Consider the following 19,256-nt stretch of genomic DNA (forward strand, 5'->3'; position numbering starts at 1 on the left):
TCTCTCCTTAAGCCAATGTTTCCCTTGTCCAGCAGAGTTTAATATCTCTTAGCATTAGCTACTCAGGATGGAAAGAAGTAAGCTGAACGTCAAGTTAAAGTGAGCTCTAAGTGAAACTCACTTGAAAAATCAGTGTTAAATTCATGTTTCCCTATTTGAGGATTTCTTCTTATTTGTACTCCATGTGAAGTTAAATGCTTGAGCAACATATCTTCTGTGCCTTCAATCAATGTATGATGTGTCTTCCTTTTTCTATTTCTTTCTTTCCTTCTTTATTTTTATTTCCTTTAATTATGTTATGACTTCTCAAGCCACGGGATTTCAGTATGCGGTGAACTTCAAGTCTCAAAAATTTGATTACAATTAATATCTAAATATACGTACGTTCCACAAGGACTTTTTCGGCGAGGTGGCATGCTCCTGGCAAATATAGTTACTTCAGGGCAGATTAAAAGATTGAATGGAATATATTTTAGATGTAATTCTCCAAATACCTATTATTCGAATTATATATATACCCGCAAAAGGAGTTACTCGGTTGATAACACACTGCGTGATATTATCTGTTCAAGATCGATAAAATGAAATATAAAATATTCTTTGTATTTTAGATGGGAAGCATTTAGCACCTCTTTTAAAGGATATTTTTCAGAGCATTCTTTCGAAAAGTTCAAGTGACCAGGAGAAGATGGAAAATTGCTTGTCTGCCCATCATGCTTGATCGTTTTGGTCTAGTAATCCAACGTAAAACGTACACCCGACAATCGAAGGGAAATGACGCTCTTCCAAGGCTATGATCGAAATTTATATTGGATCCATCAAATGCAGTTCTCTGTTCATAATTCAAACTAACTTGCAGGAATCAGCGATCTTCCTGTCTTTTTTCGGGGTCCAACGGTTGAGAGAGTCCTCCGTAGTCGATGATGTCATGTACGATCGGAACTTCCATGAATCCTAAATACTATGGACGAAGGAGATTAAATACCATGAGCTGATCATAGATTGGTCGGAGATAAAAGGGTAAGATACCAGGGGCAGTTCTTCATCTGTGCTTATATCTCCGCCCCAGGTCTTGTCGGGGTAAGGTATAAATTTAGATCTTTCCGCTGCTACTACGGGGACGGTTCTTGGCGTGATTTTTCTTTGAGAGCGATCTTCCAACTGTCGAGCTAAATATTGTGTTCCTGGATTTCAAAAGGGAAAAATAGCATCCAATTTCGGGCGGCTCCATCAACATAACATGTCTTGTGATCTCGAATAATGAATGGAAAACTACAGATTACCTGGGGATGTCATCACCCTGGCAGAAAAAAAAAAGAAAGAAAAATTCTCAGCGCCAAACCTGCCCGAGCTTCTTCGCATTAGAGTCAGAAGGAAAGGCGCACATGAAACGGGCAATTCAGCAATTGTCTAGTATAATTGTGAAATCATCATGCAATATCTTCGGGGGGTCTCCGTTTATGGGTTTGGCCAAGGCCTACTCAGGCATCTCGACTGACTGTTCTCTGTTCGCTGTTTTTGCAAATATCAGGATCTCGGAGACAGTTCCGCTTGTCATCATAGGTGTCGACTCTCACCATTATTGGATAGCGATTACATCATTCCAGGGGCTATTTTGCGATATTATTATTTTTCTTAAATTGATCTTCAGACGATCCTATGCCCGATCATACTCCGCCATTTTCCGCTGCACGAATGCGATTCCCTTTTGTTCCACCTGATTCCTGGCTCTGGCAGTTGTCTTCATCGCAGCGGTCGTATTTCAATGACACTAGGAAAATAATGTCGACCGTATCCGTGGTCTGCTCCTGGATAGACTCTCATTTTTGTTCTCTCTCGGTACGGATTGGAAGTTGTCACAAATTTGCTGCATGTTGCCCAGTTTGCACAGAGACATAATGGCGGAGCAGCTAAACACAGCCATCGTATTATTATGAGCATGTGTTTTCGGCAGCGGTAAGCCACGCTAGGATCAAAGCGCTGTCAGATTCATGAAAGTAATGCTTATGTGTTTATTTGTTGCTTTATCCTTGGTGCGGCTATGCCTCCATTATTGGGAACAAGGGTGCCTCTGCTGTACCCTTGGGGTTGATAACCAAATATAACCCTGCTTCCCTCTCTTGATATAAGTTGCCCTATCCCTGACAAGAGGATCTATTAAGTTACCTCTCTATCTTGAAATCGTGACTGACAACGGTTACATATATATTGTGCATACACAAATTGACTTTGGATGCCTGGATTCATTGTTTATATCTTTATTACCCTTGCCGACAATTTCTATCTACCAAAATGTTTAAGTTATTTGATGAAAGACACCCATACACCTACAACCTGGCTCAACAGACCGCATTTAAAAATGAAGATTCTCAACATACAAGACGACATGACAATATGGCTGGAATACCAACTATAGAACTATACTCACCAGAAGAATACCGACCGCATTGCTACGCAACCGTCTCCCCATACCCCTGCAGAGCACCACTTGATCCTCCCATTTCTATCTTCACCGATCCAGCTGAGAAAAGGATCAAGAAATCTAAGTCAGAGAGCCGCATACGGAAGAGCTTCTGGTCGAAGTTGAAGAAGAGCAAAAGTGAAAATCAGCGTCCCCATTCAGAAATGCTGTCAGCGTACTCCAGATCAGATTTTCAACAGGGAGAGGCGAGCGTGAAACTTACCTGGTCCGACGAGCATAATATGTGGACGTTTCCCAGTGCCCGCGCCAGCACCAGCCCCAGGCCTAGCAGCGAGCGATACTCCTCTCCTCAAAAGGAGGGGTGGTCAGCTAGGGATGTTGAATATCAAAAAAAATACACGCTCCCTGCTTCCCAGGCCACGAAGGAAAGTGACAAACTTCTCTTTGCACAGATACCTGGTCATTATCCTCTCAGCCTCTACGACTCTGTCAATAATAACGACTCTCTCCCAACCTACACATGTGGTAGGAACTTCGGTGATGTGGCTACCCGAACAGGAACTGAGAGCCAGTGGACTCTCGTGGCGAAGAGGGTCTGTGGATCAGCTTCAGTGCGCTGAAAGTTATCCAGGGATATCACCATTTGTTGTTCTCATTCTTTAGAGCGAGAGTTTCATATGCACTCAACTACTGGAGTTTTTGGCCTTGTATATATACGTGTTGCAACTGGAGACTTTATAGATCGTTTCCCTCGCCGTCGGTTGGCAGAGCGAAAGTTTTACAATATCAGCGTAGATGACGTTCGCGACTGGAGGTTACCCTGTTGGTTCATTTTTTCCCCTCTTGAATAGGAATGTATCACGCATCTTTCATCATATCATCTGCCCTTTATATGGCATCCTTTTTCATGAGATTTGGATCCTGTTTAGGAGAAGGCTAAACTTAGAGATGTAATGGAGTAAAAGAGTTCTATGTCATGCATTTACTTTCTTCTAGTGGGCCCTTTTCCTCTGGCATCCCATAGATCTGCATCCAGTTTTATCTTGATACCCTCACTTTGTTAATTTATGCATATTATCATCGAGTCTGCGGTTGTGTTGTTCTTGGCAACGGTGCTTTTGTATATATATTTCTTTTATTTTGTCTCTTCCAATTATCTCCTCTATTCTTGTTCACTTTCTTTCCCCCCATTGTGGAGCTTCCCCATCTTACACCTTTCTCTCGAACAGCGACTGGATAATTAAAGACAGAAAACTCCCTTCAACATTCATTCATTAGAGCACTGTGGCGTAGTCACGCCTGTCGAAATGAAAAGAGGCACCCCTGTGCACAAGAGCCATGCCGGGAAGTCTAACACGGGATTGAGTTAACCTAAAAAATATATCGGAGGAACTAAAATACGAATGCGCAGCGCGCGACCTACGGCATCTATGAGGTAGTTAACTAGGTCATCAACACAACGATGACAATTTCACAAGCAAGGAAAAGTTGACCAAACTACCTGCTCTGTCCCCCACGTTCCCTTCTTGTGCTTTTTGCTTTGGGAAATAATCATTTTCGTACACGAGGCTGATCGGGGAAAAAAAAGCCAAGCCATGAATTTCCAACTTCACCTGAACTTTGGAACAAATCGCACTTGCAGGACAATTCTCCTTTAATTTAATTAACTCTTGGGGTGTTTCGGTAACTGTGCCCTTCTTGTACGTGTCTGCAGGGTGGGGGGCCCAAGGTGTTAATCTGGTGATATTGTTGACGGTGAATACTGCTCGTTGGCAAGACGCGGGTGGCCTTGATGCTATCTTGAGACCGTAAGGAGTGGGCATGAACGTAATACTCTCGTGGACTTTGCATCGAATATCTGATACCCAGCTTGTAATTTTGGAGTTTTGTGTTTTCTTAAAGTATCCCCTTTAATTATAATGCATAATTATCAACACTAAGCCTCCAAGATGCGGGCTATTGAAGACATCAAGATCGTACGTGCGGAGTAATGAAAAAAAAAAAAAAATGTATGGCACTCAATTATTGTGCATGTCTGCCTAATGATTGTATAAGTCGCTGGCTGATTCTATTCTGCGATGTGGTACGAGAGTGTCTTCAAAAACAATGGCCGCGAGTTTGTCCCCTTTGGCAGGTCGCTCTTATTTTGAAGTTTGTACATCAGAACGGGAGCCCAAGGAGTTAGGCTCCTCGCGGCTGGGCATTTCAGCAGCTGCCGCCGCATATAGTTGCTGGCTTGGCTGAGTGCAGAGGAGGTGCTTATCCGGGTATGACATAATCTGCCTTGAGCTCAACCTCACTCTTGACTTCAGCCTTCCCTGCTCATTCTTTTGCTCAACGCCTACGTCTCCCTATGTCTTTGTCAATGAATGCTTCATTTTTCCGTTGCTATTATTAGATTATTTGCAGCGACTCAAGGGAAACACACATAGGTAAATCGGTCCTTGACTTCAAGTCTTGCGACCAAGACATGAGTCGCGTGTCTTCTCCCCTTCAGCGCCAACTAGACATTCGCGGCGAGATAGAGGATGAAGAATGTTATGCTTTGAACCCTGCCCGTCGGCCAAGAACTTCCTGTGAATGGAGAACCGGAACGACCGAGGCATTGAAGTGCTCTTGAAACTATGTCCCTCCTGGAAGTCCCATCTTCAGACCTTGGTTTCTCGACGTGGCTCTGGGGAAGCTAAGACCAAACAAGGAGAGGTTTGACAATTCCAAGAATGCCTCTAGCTCAATGATGAACTGGAAATTCGCTACACACCTGAATGAATATCTTGAAAAACGAAAATGGGGGTGTCTGTCTTATTTCATTCCATATGATCGCCAACCTGTCATCAAAGAATCCGCGCCAGGAAGTAGAGAATTACCCGTGGAAATTGCCTTTTTAGGTAGCCCGTGTGCTGGTCTTGTTTTCTTGTTTTCGGTTCCGATAAGTCTCAGGCGGTCTCGATTTGGTACAACGTTTGCTCATTGTCCTGGTGGCATTATGGGAATCTGCAGGATATCCCGGACAAGAGAAATCCAACAGTCCTGGTTCTGGTGCTCGAGTATGCAAGTGAGTCGGTTTCCTTAAGTCTCCAGAAGGAGACCTTGGAGTGAAAACGCGCAGTTTCTCGAGGTCGACCACGTTTTTCCTACTTCATCCAAATTTTACTCGAAGCTGCAAAGTTACGTTGGCAGCAAAACCAGGGGTAGTAACAATGGTATCGAGAGTGGTGCACAAAAGTTTTCTCGAGGTGCCGGTTTCGCTAGTTCTTGGACACCCGACCCGAGGATGTAATTTGGCACCTGATAATGAGTAGTTCGCCTGTATGTCAAGGCTCTTGTTTTGGCAAACGAAGCCGTCACAGTCGACTTGCCTGGTCTGCACGACTCAAATTCTGCCAGAGCAGCTGTTGCTTCACGATACATCGAATGATGCTCTTAATGGATTGTGCTTTTAACCAAGAACCGTTTATTTGCACCAAGACCGACGCTTTCAATTGTCTTTTAGCTTGGATAATATGCAACCACACCTAGATTCGCACGTTCCCGCTGCTGATGGTCAACAACACGAGGATAAACGTAGATGTTGAAAGAGGAGCGTTAACAAACTTTAGCAGCATTGGACGAACTTCTTGAGGAAATTCATAATTTGCAGAGCTCCCCGGATTCGCCAACGGGCATGTCTACTCCAGGTTGGTGACAACGGGTTTAGTGGATATCTAATTTTTCCGCGGACAGAGCAGGTCTGTGGAGGACCTCTGATGTCAAATCTCAAATCGATACGGATATGGACCTTGTTGATTTGCCGGAGCAACAATCTGTGGAAGTTGTAGAACAGAAACTCCATGACGCTACGAAGAAACAAAAAGCAGCTTTCCGATCGGAAGAAGGAAATTGATTTGAAATAAACATATTAACTAACAGTTAAAAGATTCCCAGGAGAAGAGACAAGCATTGTACCTGGAGTGTATCTTAGGTAGAAATCAATATGCAAAATCCCAAATCCAGAAGGATTTAGTAGATGTCGAAGACTTCGATGAAGATCATTTCGACCCAAAGGTCAGCAAGTGAGATTATGACTAAATTGCACGACCCCTTGCTGTGTTTGTATACCCCTAGAGGATATCAGAACCTGCAAGGTAACTTTCGAAATGAACCTCCCATCAGAGTGTTCAAAGAAAGCCTACATGCTGAAATACCATCGCTTCAAGCCCATTGTTGTGGTTTAACCCCGGCAGAGCATAAATCTACATTCCAAAAGTTCTTCAATAGTCTCTAGCAACTGCTCAATTCTCTGTAGCTTCTCTCCTCACCTGAAGAACTAGAAAACCCCCTTAACGAAGCAGAGGTAGAAGAGACCCGTGTTTTCTTGGAGGAGCGATCGAGTTTTTTGGAACAAGTATACAACCACCGCCATTGCCACTCTCATCATCATTGCAATGGATTTCCTGATCACCTACGTTATCATTGTCGTTCTAATGAATGCAGGGTCTTCGAAAGGTTGAGGACGAGTATTTCAGCGAAATTACGAAGGCAGTTCGAGATAACTAGCACTTTTAATAAGTTCGGTATATCCACCACAGCTCTCTCTGACGAATTCTTGTTGCACAATGAAAGATCACTTCTGCTCACATATTGTAGGAATTGCCCCTTCTCGAGCTAGCAACAGGGTTTGAATAGGGAATTGTTAGAATCAACAATATCATGATGACAACATCTGTATATCTGACAATTATAGGACCACACCTATGATGAAACTACTTGGTCGTCGCCTGGGAAATGTAAGATATATATCACCATTTGTTCATTTACAATGAGACTAAAACGTATACTAGATGTTTCTCCCGTGTACTCCCTGGAACGCTTCACATATTCGCGGAAATATCGTGTGGTTATGCGGAAACATTCCATGCAGATATACAAGCCCATATTTCTAGTGGACCCGGAGCTGCAGACAGGCCTTGACAGCTGAAATCGCACTTTCAAACGTATAGGGGCATCTCTTGAAAAGCTATGCGCCCCCTGTATTGGCTTGTTGAGTTGGAGTCAGTAAGCTAATAAGGGTGCTTTTGTTCCCACCGTTGTTGATGCCTTGAAGGAGGGATATATTGAATGCAGCTCCGCAACTGATAAGTTCTCACTTAAGCATCTCTGGACTGCCGTCATCATCTAATGGTATTGCTCGTTACATGAAAGGTGTTTCAGTAAGCATGAAAGATGTCATGGCCCAACGTGTCGAAGAAGCTCGTCATGAAATTTAAGAAGAGCACGGAGAAAGTCAAGTTGGAGGTAGAGTCAAATTGTAGGGCTATACTATACGACCTGATAGTTTCCGGAGACGATAGCATTATCAACCCGATTATCCTGGGATTACCAAAGAGTCTCTCCCTTCTTGTTATTTTGCGCGCTTTTTCAGATCATCTGATGCAACTTCACATTTTGCAGAAAGAAGTGTTTTGTCACTTGTTCACATTCCCTGATGAGGTTTTAAATCCCTTCCTTTTTATGCATACCATCTGTCCCTTTAAGATAACTATGACACGACTGACCCTGCCCAGAAAGCTAATGCACAGCCCGTTCACGAAAATTAATACTACATATGAACAACGCCAGTATGACTTGCATTAACCTTAAAACCCTCACGGCGCCAAAATTTCTCCAGGTCCAGCTGCATCTAGAAGTAAGTACGTCTGGCTGTTGTCGTTCGTCCATACCATTGGACCCTGTACTTGGTCCATGGCTGGCAACGGCTGGGAAAAAGGAATGCAATCTATGAAACTAGTTGGATAGTTAACTAAAGTAACGTTCAGGGCAGAGATTGAGAAATGGCAAGTTTTGTTTATTTCCCAGGCGATCATTGTAGCTAATTGCTCTGAAACGAATTGGTGTATCAACGGAAGAATTGATGCAAAAATGATATAGAAGATAAAACGGTTTATCTATCTGAAGCTTCCTATTGGTTATTCTGCGTTATGAAATGTAGGGTTTAATTTAGAATGGTATCCCTGCGGGCGCCAATACCCTCGAATATAGCAAGTCGGGTTTAATTAGTCGGGAGGCTTGCCCTATCCTTACTAATTCAGCACCGACAAACATGCCTTGGAATGATTTCCTGAATTTGCTGTACTTTTTCTATATTTAGCAAGGGTAACCCATAATCCGTGCTGAAGGGCTGTTGCTTTTCAATGAGGACAATATAACAGCAAATTTATAGGTAGCGCATCAACTTGCGTATCTCACAATTCGTCGAGAGAACCAAGAGCCGTGGTCAATTGGTTCAAGATATAGTTACCAATGAAGAGTCTATCTTCGAGTTGAAGGACACGCAGGGATTTGATGAAGTGCGCTCCAGACCCATTTCCCGCATGACCTGATTAATGAGCAGAGACGAAACTGGGGTGATTCGTTGAAGATTTGAAGAACTTCGATTACCTCGGAACATCAATGGAATTCCCGAATTTTCTCTTGCGGTTGAGAAAGTGTGCGTAGTCTCTGCTTTCCAGCCGGTGAAGGAACCCATTGATCGGGGTATTTTGTTTTGAATAGAACCCATCCCCTTTTTAGTTGGTTGGCGGCTTTAACGCCTGTTCCTAGCGCCTGAGAAATTTTTAACTCTGGGGATAAGTGCTGTCGTTCGATTTATGAGTGCGGAGGGTTAATACCCAAGGCGGGTTTTGTTTCTGCTGCATATTCTGGATTATGTGCATATTGTAGCCTTCGTGCTTTATTTTCGCATGTTGAAGTAGGGTGGTCCGCAGAACCCTGCAGGCACGCTAAAAGGACATGGCGATCAGAACTTCTTCTACCGTTGATATTGAGGATTGTCCAATCATCTTTACAGGAGAAGATATATCCGCAACTGAACTCGCCATGTTCATCTCGACGGCATGCTTCTCTTTCTGCAGCCCTCACGGTTAGAAACGCAACATATGTACGTTCCTATGTCAATCCTCAAGCCTAGAGTCTCCACACAAGCGAAGGAGGTGTAGCTCCAAATCCATGCTGTAGACCTTTGTTTAAACAAATGAGATATAGAAGAAATGCAGCTCCAAGATATGTTTTTAGTGATAATGGACTCTAGTTGCTGAACACAAGACCATATTAACGCTGTTGTGTGAAATAACCCCTCACATAATACTTGGAAATGCATGAGAATACTAAAAAATGTCTCCAGCTATGAAAGGAGTAAGGGTGTTTTTGCCTGGACAACCCATCAACAATACCTCATCCTAAATTGAGCTGGCAGCTCTTAGTTCGGTGCGTAGGCCGGCTGTCAAAACAGAGCAGGTTGTGACAGATATCGGACATGTTTGAAATTTCGATTGGGAGGGTATCAGAATACTGACTTGGTTCCTTCTCAGGTAGAGAACTTATGTGCTATCGTTTCCAAAATGGTCGTCTTAGTCCTTCACTAGAACGGCCAGTGCATCCGGACAACGAACAACTTGTAACATGACAAATAAACAAAATCAAGTTAGCTTTTTGAAGACAATTGTTCTGGATTTCAGATAGATGGACCGCGACTTCTAGCCTTTCAGTTCTCCGCTTGAAAACGAAGCCACTTCTAGGAAAGGTGTAGAGGATACGTCAACAGGTCATCTCCGACTGATCGCGTTTCAGGGGGAAAGGGTTGGACCACGAGAAATATTATTGACCGGTCTAGGTAGCCGAGTTGTGCATATGCCAGTATTTTTACCAGATGACTCCGTGTATGTGAGCACGAGTTTCCGGTTTTAATCAACAGCTTCCAAAGCTTTGTTTTCCAGCCTCAAGATTACGTCGTACTGATTTTTGAAAGAGATATGCATGCAATACCAAGCACCCCGCTGTGCTTTTAGCGGAGAGGGAGGTTATATGGCGGTGGCAGCTGACGACACAAGCCGGAAAGCTGTGGTGTTGGCCGGAAGATAAAACGGAGACCAGGGGAAATCTGATGAGATCTGACAGGGTTGAGAATAGCGTTCTCCATATCAGCAGTGTCAGTGAAACTCGATGTCGGTGACGATGTTTGAGCCCCTTGGCGCTAGTCTTGAAGCGACTATGACGCATCGGGCCTAGCCCGCGAGTCGGATTGCTTTGTCATGGAGGCTTCAACCCCTCCCAGACTTCATACAGTTTTGTTCAACATCGAGGGGCTGTTAACACCAACTGTAACCTTACATTTTACTTCTTAGGCCCTGCTAAGCCTTCTAAGTGGTATTCGTCTCTCCAGGAGCATACTGTGGAATATCAATGCCTGTCCTGTAGCAACAAAATAATAAGATTATTCCCTGCAATAGTATTCTGCTTCCCACCTATCAGCTACCGTCCTAATGGGCTTGACAACACGGGGTTTTTGTCGGCGCCTACGGCGAGCAGGATTTTTTGTTTTATCACAGCACACAGAAAGGGACTGGCTGATGTCCGGTTGCTTGGGCTCAAGAACCTTGCTGCAGAAAAGAAAAGATTTCCAGTGCAAAATTACGGCGGCATCGGAGCGTTCAGCCAAATGTGACACCCCGTCTGAATTCGTCATTCGATGGAAGACATTCATTCTTGGCTCCCGTTGATGAGACACATTTGCCTTCATGATAGCGCAGCGTCAAACCCTTAAAGCACTAAGCTGGGATTCACATCCCGGTCTCTCAGCGCCTTGCAGATGCTAGCCTCAGTCCACCAGAGAGACTCCGCAATATACAACCTACTGCGTTGGGAGAAGCCTTATGCCACGCTCTGGGGACAAATTGAGGAACGAAGGGTGGTTTGAGTGACTGGCTAGGCCGCTCTGCCTTTTTTATCTGTCTTCTCTCTGATACCTCCTTGGAGGATAACGTGTTCCAAACCAACCCGTCCCAAGGTCAATATATCCTGTTATGGTCAGCCCATCTCTTCTTCATTCCTTTTAACCCTCTGTCATCTTTTGCACAGTCTTTTCTTGCATTCATACCATATTGCGCTCAGCCACTCTTTGATTTTCAATTTTTGATATAGCGAATTGTTATATTATTAACCTCTCTCTTCAAAAATATTTCTTGTTCTTTTTGATCCTTGGCCTGTGCTGGCTGGCTCTCTCTTCCAAGTTGCTGGCAATGATTGAGATGAGTGTCATTCTTAAAGTGACATTCTGCACAGAACAAGCTCATTCATAAGTAATATACTTTGCTCAACTGGTTAATGCCAAATATCCAGCTCAGCATCTTAAATTCTATTTTTTGATCCCACAGAAGGACAAAACGGACGCTCCTTGAAGAATCACTTAACCCCAATTCTCTTTCCCTTATCACATATAAGTTATTTGTGGTATATCGACCTCAACTTTGGGTATATTTGCAGAAATCTGTGGTATACGCCTTTTACAGCGCATCTGAAGGCCCTCATCAATATGCTGTCTAGCGACATAGACCACAGCCAGATAACACGACGGTATGTCAAGATGCCCTAGAATTCTCATGCGAGATGTTCCTGTTTATCCCGATGACAACGCTGACGTCTTGATTGTCATAGAAACCAATGGCCGTCAACTTTCATTTCCCCCATGGACTTTTCACCACCCACGCCAGGAAGTGACTTGCAAGACACCAATCTTAATCCTGAGAGAGTAATAGATGAAGGGAGCTTGGCAGCCGGTGCAATAGGCTCATTTGGCCTAAAATCTTGGACCGCAGACAACCAAACCGACTCATTGATGACTTCCAGGCACAAAAAGATATATGAGAGCGTTTATTCTTTACCTTATGCCCTTAATTCGCCCAAAGTACCGATGTGGAGCACTTACGGAATTCGACTGCCGTCACAATACTTTATTCCTCCTGACTTTGGAACATCAAATGGGATGTTAGGAAACAGCACTGTAGATGAGGGTAGGTGCTGCTTGATTTCCGAATTCCCCATATGCCTTGAGTTGTACTCAAATTTTGATGAACAAAATTTAGTGGAGAGCCTTCCTGCATATTCAGTGTTCAATTCCGAGCTGCCTCTATTCCCGAGCCAACTGTCCCAGGTCGGGAATGTTCCATTTGCAAACAACAGGAAACCTAACCAACTTCCAAGCCATCAGTCTCTAACTCTCAACACAAACGTTGTTACTCGCCCTCTGTCAGACTCTTATTTTTCCCTATCAAACAACACTGGATCTTTCGACTTCACCAGTCTTTCTGCCTTTTCAGAAGTTCCGTCTTTTGCCTCTGATACTAGTTCTGAATATACCCCGAGAAGCTCTATTAACCTATCTTCTACGCCTCTTTCCCCTGTTCCATCTCCAAGACATACACAGTCTGATCTGGTTCGTGGAGGGAATCGACAAAGAACCTCAGTAAGCCCCAGTGCAAGTATCCGAGCAAGCCCACATAGCTTAGACGGTGTCCGCAAACGATGGTCGACAGGCTCCTACGCACCACGCCCAAATCGTGTTACGTCTCCATTCTTGACACAAAATCATGTCAGTTTATCCCGGCTCCCGTCTCCTTCCATGTGGCAAAACCGCATTTCTTCATCGACGAATACTGCACGGCAACAGACAGGGAATAGAAGCTCGGCACAATTTCAACAGAATAACCTTTTGCTGTTGTCAAATTTTGAAGCGAATGTTCGTTTCAGAAATCCTGCTGTGCTAGCGTCCCAAGGTGCTTTTAGAACACTTCCAAGTGACACAGACCCTCAATATCATTATTTCGACCTCTATTCCGAGTTTTCCAGCCCACCCGATTTGCTAGAACCGTTAAAGGAGGAGCCAGTTCCCCCTCCTCTTGAGGATATGATGCCGGGTGATCCAAACATGATACCTCATAAACAAGAGCTTCGGTTCGAGCATGATTTGTATACGCCAAAATGGGTTCGAGGCCACGGAAATAAGCGTGAGGGCTGGTGTGGAATTTGCAAGCCAGGTCGGTGGCTTGTGCTCAAGAATTCTGCGTTTTGGTATGATAAAAGTTTCACCCATGGCATCAGTGCCGCAGCGGGCCAGGCATTTGCACCTCCCAAAGAAACAAGGAGAACAGAAGGAAATACAAGTGTCTGGGAAGGCCTCTGTGGAAATTGTGGGGATTGGGTAGCTCTCGTGAGCAGTAAAAAGAAGGGTACTACATGGTTCAGACATGCATACAAGGTACGAGTTGCGTTCTAGATGAGGGAGAAAAGAAGGCTATCATGCTATCTATTTGCAGTAACCACCCTTCCTCCCGCGTTAGAGGTTACTTTTTCACTAACATCTTTGATTGTTAGTGTCATAACAATAATCAAAAGAACGAAACTCTCAAGCGCCGCAGAGAGCACCTTCCCAATAAAGCCCGTCAGCCCGATCCGGATTCCCTTTCGAAATCCACTTCCCAAGATTCCGAGAGTAGAGCCAACGGGTCCATTAACACTCCTGTAGGTGTCTCTGCTTCTCAGAGGTCAACGATTAGATCGGGGTAAAGGCCTTTTTATTGCTGAATATCAACATGACGATGATATGATGAATGACGATTCCTGTTTCTTTCCCCTCTACCTCTTCACTAATTTGGTACCTTATTATCCCCTCCTGGTTTTTTTTTTACACCTGTCTAACCTTTTCTCCCTCTACTTACCCCTTTCTTGTTTTGCTTCATTTGGCTTCGCAACAACAAAATTTGCTGGCGTGGAGAATTTTGCATCGTTATACTTTGATATCATGGCAGGTTAAGCCGCTCTATTTCATGCTCCCATTCACCCCTTCACATGGTCGTCTACTTTAAGTTACATTTTTTAACTTTTACTCCATGTTTTGATATCTTTTAACACTTTAGATGTATATAGCTGGATTATTTTATGGTAATGACGGCGTAGGCAGCTCGCGAGAGGGGTTGGTAGGTGTCTGCTAGCACTAGCAAAGGCATGGCCATGGAATGCTTTTATTTATATCTAATTATCGAAAAGTGTTCTTTTATTCATTACTTTGTTATCTATACACAGTCTATACCCCGTGTTGATTCGAGGCAGTTTCATATGATAAAGAGTATTCATTCAATAATCCTGACCGAGTAGTTATACGGAGCTAGATGTTTAGATTAATGGGCATGATGCTATGCTAGAGTTACGAGGATAACAACAAAAGCACGGTTTCAAAAATTCACTTTGCTTCTTCCCCATTCTGCGGTTGTTATCAAAGAGTGCGCAGAAGAGGGGATTCAGAGAATGATATCACTCATCACACCCTATCCAGCAGTCTTAGAGACTCTAGTCTGCTCTAAGTTTATTCATGATTGGATAGTGATCAGTGGGAAAGGTCCCTTTGCTGTGTGTGGAAATGCTCGAATCCAGTAGAAGTTTTGCTTGCTTTTTAATGGTTAATATCAGTTAGTTTACTCCTGTAGTCACCTTGAAATCACCCCTCATCATCTGCTTGATCTGAAGAAGAAGAAGAAGAAGAAGAAGAAGAGATCCTTTAATTAGCCCAGTCTTTGTCTCTTTTTTCGTCTGCAACTGATACGGTTATATACTACATCAACAAGACACATTGAATATATTTGCCCAGGGCTTTACTGTAACTGGGACTCTCTCATTCCACCTGAATCTCCGCCGGACTGCTGACAAGAAGACAGCACAGCACTGTCTGTCTGTCTGTCTGGCAACTGGTTAGAGCCAGCTAACTAGCTATCTCTCTCCATTTCAGCCTCTGGAATATTCCCGTGGTTGGGGAAAGGGTTTTGTTGCTGTGGATGTGACAGGTGTTTGGCTGCAAAACACCATCGACTTCCATCAGGTTCTAAAGTAAATTCTTGGGCTGGTTGACTTTGAATCTGCTGTCTGTCGTTGAGTGGTCGGTCATCCCAGACATAACTATCTAACATATTTCTCCGCTGTTTCCATCTTCCTGGCTTGGTTAAATATCTTACCTTTATTTTTATTCTGCTTCATTTGTGTGTAATTTATATGTAGGTAGTGTCATTTCGCTGCACTTTTTTGCTTTGCTTTGATTTGCTTTTTCTTTCTTTCTTTCGTTTTTTTCTTTTGGGGGGGGGGGGGGGAGCTTTTTTTTTAATTTTTAATTTTTTCATTTTTTCATTTATTTTTTTTTTTATGGGTAATAAGTTATTTTTTTTGCTTTGCTGCACCCTTAGCTGACGACCCTTTTTTAAGTTGGCTCTGGATTCTCAGTGGAAACCGGACTCATGGTTCTCACAAAACTCTTTTCTTCCTCCTCCAAGAAATCTCCCGACAAGAAAAAACACAAGTCCTCCGCCAGCACCTCCTCAGATCTGTCTGACCTGCAGCTCCACGACTCTCAGCATCCTCCTCCTCTGTTCCCTGCTGCTGCTTCTAACCGACGCCCGGAGTCTCCAGCTGGAATTCCCCCCAACACATACCACCACCACCCTGATCCCAACCACCATCGTCCGCTGCAATCCTCTTCGACCTTGACCACTCCAAGCAAAAACAATAATAAGTCATCTTCCTCTCCGCGCGTGAGATCTTCTTTCAAATTCCCGTCCAAGCCCTCATCCCGGTCGCAACGGGATCCTGAATCCAAAAACCGCCGCACACACTCGACCACATCGGGCAGCCCCACAAAACACAAGTCCAGGAAATCGTCCTCCCGCTTTTCCTACGATCGGGACTCGCATCCATTGAATCTGCCTCCGGACGAGCTCCGTCGCCTATCCGCCATGGCAGCTGCGAAAGACGATACCCGCAGCTCCATGGATATCGAGCAACCCGATGCTGGCGTTGTGCCTGCTCCATCCCCTTCCTCCGTCTCAACGCCAATGCAGCAAGATTCTCCCGCCTCCTCCCCTGCCACTCAGTCAAATGGTGTCTATTCTGATACGGCGGAGCGGAGTCCGACTCCCCCTCCTCACTGTGTGCTGTCAAGTTCGCCCCAACCTACACTTCCGGCTGTTGATGCGGAGGCATGCAAATTAGCGGGGAATAAGTTTTTCAAGGCTGGGGATTATCAGAAGGCCATTCAGGAGTATACAAAGGGTAAGTGCCGTTATTTGTTTTGTTACCCTAAGACGTATAAGTTGGAAAGGTGCACGTACCATCAATTCAGTGAATGAGAAAAAAACCTTCCCAGTGGTTAGAGATGGTGAGATAGATAAAAAACAAATTGTGTGTGTGTGTGTGTGTGTGTGTGTGTGTGTGTGGTTTTACTTCTCTGGTTTGTTAATAGATCATTTGTGAACACAGCTGTTGAGGCTCAACCATCCTCATCCACCTATCTATCAAACAGAGCGGCTGCCTACATATCAGCACATCAATATCTCGAAGCCCTGGAAGATGCCAAGTTGGCCGATGAACTAGAGCCTGGGAACCAGAAAATCATGCATAGATTAGCAAGAATATATACCAGTCTTGGTCGGCCTGTCGAGGCACTGGACATCTATTCAAAAATTCAACCACCCGTTTCCGCAAAGGATAAAGGCCCCTCAGAGGCCATGCTACACCATATCACACAGGCAGAAGAATCTTTACGGGAAGACAAAGGAGGTTCCATGACATTGTACTGCCTGGACCAAGCTGTAAAGGGACTAGGAGCTGGCATTCAACAACCGCGCAAGTGGAAGCTAATGCGCGTGGAGGCATATCTGAAGATGGGAAGTGTCAATGCATTGGGTGACGCACAGAACATCGTCATGTCTATACTGCGTGATAACAACCAGGATCCTGACGCGCTATTCCTTCGGGGCCGACTCTTCTACGCTCAGGGAGAAAACGAACAAGCAATCAAACATTTTAAACTTGCTCTCAGCTTAGATCCAGACTCTAGCCAGGCAATCAAATACCTTCGTATGGTGCAGAAACTCTTACGTATGAAAGACGAAGGAAATGCCGCTTACAAGTCTCGAAAATACCAACAAGCCATAGACATCTATTCGAAGGCCCTAGAAGTCGACCCGAAAAACAAAAACATCAACTCCAAACTCCTTCAGAACCGTGCGCAATCCTACCTTAATCTCAACAAATACGAAAAGTCCATTGAAGACTGCACAAAGGCACTTGAGCTCGATCCTTCATACGTCAAGGCGCAACGTGTGCGGGCAAAGGCGTACGGTGGCGCTGGCAACTGGGAAGAAGCGGTACAGGATCTAAAGAAGATTTCTGAAGCCAATCCCGGTGAGACTGGGATTCAGGAAGAGATACGGAATGCAGAGTTTGAGCTGAAGAAGAGCCAGCGGAAGGATTATTATAAGATCCTTGGTGTGGACAAGGATGCGACAGATCAGGAGATTAAGAAGGCCTATAGGAAGCTGGCTATTCAGCATCACCCGGATAAGAATCTGGATGGTGATAAAGGCGATACACAGTTCAAGGAGATTGGAGAAGCGTATGAGATTTTGAGTGATCCCCAGTATGTCTTACTCCCCCTTGCGAATTCTCCCTTTTTTCTCTCCTATTTCCCCAACTGTTTTTGCGAAAATCATTCATGTTTCGTTTTCCCCGTACGCTAACAATTCCCCCTTTTCTTGTCTCTTTTTAGGAAACGCGCTAGCTACGACAACGGCGACGACCTAATAGACCCCTCGGACATTTTCTCCCGCGGTGGCGGTGCTTCTTTCGCGCATATGGGAGGCATGGGAGGCATGGGAGGCATGGGAGGTATGGGAGGTATGGGTGGTATGGGCGGCACCGGCCAGAACATCCACATCGACCCTAACATCCTCTTTAATATGATGAATGGGGGCAGTTTTGGACGAGGCGGAGGACGCGGGGGAAACCCGTTTGAGAGATATCATCCGCACGGCTGGTAACGAAATTTTTCCTGCAATATGGAAAAAGAAAGATGAAGGAATAAATGAAACGAATGAGGAATAATCCACAACACTCGAAAGAAAGACAAAAGCAGAAAAACAGGAGAAGTAATCGAGAGGAGCCGCAAACGTGGGTACAATATATAGAAATCTAATACATGCATGGCACAAATGGAAAAGGGTAAAAAAGGCCCTGGAGCCTGGGAGAGTAGAGCAAGGTAAAACTTTTCCGAATCAGATATGCTTCTCCTGTGATTTTCCTTTCTCGTTTACATCTTCTTTATCCGTGGTTTTTCAATTATTTATTCTTCTTCTTCTTCTTCTTCTTCTTCTTCTTCTTCTTCTTCTTCTTATTTTTCGTACTTGGTCTTTACTTCTCAAACAATATCTTGTGGTGAAAACTTTTTTTTTCTTCAACCTATTAGCCCTCGTTCCCTTTGTTAAGCATTCTTTTATATGACACTGGTGGAAGTGCATCTCAACATACGTACATAATAGACCGATTTTTTCTCTTTTCTCTTTTTACTTTTGTTTCATTCTCATTCCTTTTTTGCTGGCCGTATTGATTGTCAAATCTCATATAGGCTCTTAGTGGAACTGATGTGGAAAGCAACGGCAGTACAGGCGGCGAGCAGAGGAAACTGGAGAAGGGCCCTGTGAGTATGTATGTACAAGGCTTCTCTCCTTGATACATACAGAACGGATATGTTTTGCGGATGGAAAGGTTGGAAAACAGAAGGTAGGTGAAAGTGTTGATTGAGAGCAAAGAGTTGCTTCGTTATTCATCCATGCATGTATTGGTTTTCATTTGACTATATATTTTGAATTTCCATGTCACCAGTGTGTTGGCCCATTTTATTCCTTCTCATGAGACGTATGCTCAGGTCGGGCTATTTCTTTCTTTCTTTTTCTGTGTGTCATATATGATCAATGTTTTTAGTTTCAATGAATGCAAACTCGGAGGTTGTGGAACAGAAGTTTTGGAAGTTCCTCTCAAATGCTAACTGCACACTGGGCTTAGAGGCGGTTTAGCCCCGTTAATCTTGTCTACCTATGGATTAGTTGACTCCTCACGCATGAGCGCCTGTTCCAATGGTCCCTCTGACCACCATAACATTTGAGACATAGGGCGCGGGGTTTCAGACTCGACTGCAAGAATTCAC

The 19,256-nt window shown here is 44.2% G+C and overlaps 4 protein-coding genes across 4 annotated transcripts; all 4 read left to right on the top strand.

Moving 5' to 3' along the window:
* Positions 1–2,292: 2,292 nt before the first annotated feature.
* PADG_00498 (uncharacterized protein) lies at positions 2,293–3,042 on the top strand (the record flags this gene model as incomplete). The annotated part of the gene is made up of 1 exon (XM_010758071.1): positions 2,293–3,042. The coding sequence occupies one exon, from the start codon at positions 2,293–2,295 to the stop codon at positions 3,040–3,042; it is 750 nt and encodes a 249-aa protein (XP_010756373.1).
* Positions 3,043–5,925: 2,883 nt separating this feature from the next.
* Positions 5,926–7,379, top strand: PADG_00499 (uncharacterized protein; the record flags this gene model as incomplete). The annotated part of the gene is made up of 8 exons (XM_010757556.1): positions 5,926–5,986; positions 6,063–6,099; positions 6,146–6,236; positions 6,347–6,466; positions 6,708–6,806; positions 6,896–6,943; positions 7,146–7,188; positions 7,243–7,379. The coding sequence occupies 8 exons, from the start codon at positions 5,926–5,928 to the stop codon at positions 7,377–7,379; spliced, it is 636 nt and encodes a 211-aa protein (XP_010755858.1).
* Positions 7,380–11,768: 4,389 nt separating this feature from the next.
* PADG_00500 (uncharacterized protein) lies at positions 11,769–13,798 on the top strand (the record flags this gene model as incomplete). The annotated part of the gene is made up of 4 exons (XM_010757557.1): positions 11,769–11,809; positions 11,891–12,246; positions 12,319–13,490; positions 13,607–13,798. The coding sequence occupies 4 exons, from the start codon at positions 11,769–11,771 to the stop codon at positions 13,796–13,798; spliced, it is 1,761 nt and encodes a 586-aa protein (XP_010755859.1).
* Positions 13,799–15,513: 1,715 nt separating this feature from the next.
* Positions 15,514–18,093, top strand: PADG_00501 (uncharacterized protein; the record flags this gene model as incomplete). Its single annotated transcript, XM_010758072.1, has 3 exons — positions 15,514–16,324; positions 16,532–17,693; positions 17,823–18,093. The coding sequence occupies 3 exons, from the start codon at positions 15,514–15,516 to the stop codon at positions 18,091–18,093; spliced, it is 2,244 nt and encodes a 747-aa protein (XP_010756374.1).
* Between the last annotated feature and the right edge of the window lie 1,163 nt (positions 18,094–19,256).

Source organism: Paracoccidioides brasiliensis, assembly GCF_000150735.1.
Source record: "Paracoccidioides brasiliensis Pb18 unplaced genomic scaffold supercont2.1, whole genome shotgun sequence".
In the NCBI taxonomy this organism is placed as follows: Eukaryota; Fungi; Ascomycota; class Eurotiomycetes; order Onygenales; family Ajellomycetaceae; genus Paracoccidioides; species Paracoccidioides brasiliensis.